We start from the raw sequence: 1,407 nt of genomic DNA on the forward strand, positions 1-1,407 counted from the left end.
ACCAGAGTGTATACTGTGTTGTGAGGTATATTTCACATTCAGCAATGCCAGTATTGAACTCTCAGGAAAAGAGGGAGTCAGGCTGAGGATGTTAGGAAAGCTACTAGTTTGAGGACAGAAACACAGAAAAAAGTAAGGGGGTCAGGTGCATTGTAATTGAGTGCATCGAGGAGTCAGGATACACACTATGATATTCATCTGTAGAGATTCAGTCATACCATGACTCAGTAAGTACTCAACCAAGGCCCGCAGTTCATCTTTTGCTTAAATAGCGGTAATTTTGATATGCCACAGCTTTCTCATGGCATTTTTCACTTCTGCATTCCTCAGTGTGTAGATCAGGGGGTTGAGGAAGGGTGTCCCAATAGTATAAAACACGGACACCATCTTGTCCATGGGGAAAGTGGTTGGGGGACGTGTATAGATGAATATACAGGGACCAAAGAATAAGATCACTACAGTGATGTGGGAAGTGCAAGTGGAGAAAGCTTTTTTCCTCCCTTCTGCACTGTGGTTTCGCAGAGAATGTAAGATGACAATGTATGAGATCATCAGAATCACAAAACTGAATGAGCAAATGGCCCCACTATTAGACACCACCAGTAGGTTGATCACATAAATGTCCATGCATGCAAGTTTCAACAAGGGCTGCATATCACAGCAATAATGATCAATCAGATTGGGTCCACAGAAAGGCAACTTCAAGGCCAGGATAATCTGAGCCATAGAATGTATAAAAGACCCGATCCACGCAAGAATAATCAGAATAATGCAGACCTGCTGACTCATGATGGTTGAGTACCACAAGGGCTTGCAGATGGCCACATGCCGGTCAACGGCCATGAGGATCAGTACAAAGATTTCCATGCTGCCAAATAAATGTAGTGCAAAGACTTGAGTCATGCACTCATTATAAGATATTTTCTTTGCAGAGAGAGCATCCACAATTAGTCTAGGGGCTGCGGAAGTTGAAAAGCAGGAATCAGCAAGGGACAAATAAAACAGGAAGAAGTACATGGGGCTCCCAAGTGTTCGACTGGACTTGATGGTCACAATAATAAGCAAATTCCCCACTATTGTTCCTACATAGAATACGAAGAAGATTACAAAGACCATTTTCTGCTTCATAGGATCCTGTGTCAGTCCTAAGAGTATGAATTCAGTTACGCTGCTATTTTGTTGTGTCATTTTAGTTGATGTGGTGAAAGCACAGCTTAGGAATAATATTCAAAGGAGAAACTAAAAAATTTTATGAAATGAATACATATTTGGTGGTCAAATATATATGCTTGGTCGCTTATCAATTGGTAATCACTTACCTGCTATGAATTGTTTTTATCTCTGATCTCACATCATATACCAACACGATGACAGTGGAATCAATAAAATTTATTGATCCATTTACCT

At 40.7% G+C, this 1,407-nt stretch overlaps 1 protein-coding gene across 1 annotated transcript; it reads right to left on the bottom strand.

Annotated features, from left to right (window-relative positions):
* Positions 1-264: 264 nt before the first annotated feature.
* LOC118915927 (olfactory receptor 4C11-like) lies at positions 265-1,188 on the bottom strand. Its single transcript, XM_036892341.2, has one exon. The coding sequence runs from the start codon at positions 1,186-1,188 to the stop codon at positions 265-267; it is 924 nt and encodes a 307-aa protein (XP_036748236.2).
* Positions 1,189-1,407: the final 219 nt, after the last annotated feature.

Source organism: Manis pentadactyla, chromosome 13 (genome assembly GCF_030020395.1).
Source record: "Manis pentadactyla isolate mManPen7 chromosome 13, mManPen7.hap1, whole genome shotgun sequence".
Taxonomy (NCBI): Eukaryota; Metazoa; Chordata; class Mammalia; order Pholidota; family Manidae; genus Manis; species Manis pentadactyla.

Coding starts and splice junctions, on each gene's coding strand:
- LOC118915927 (XM_036892341.2), bottom strand. CDS start 1,188: ATGACACAACAAAATAGCAGCGTAACTGAATTCATACTCTTAGGACTG.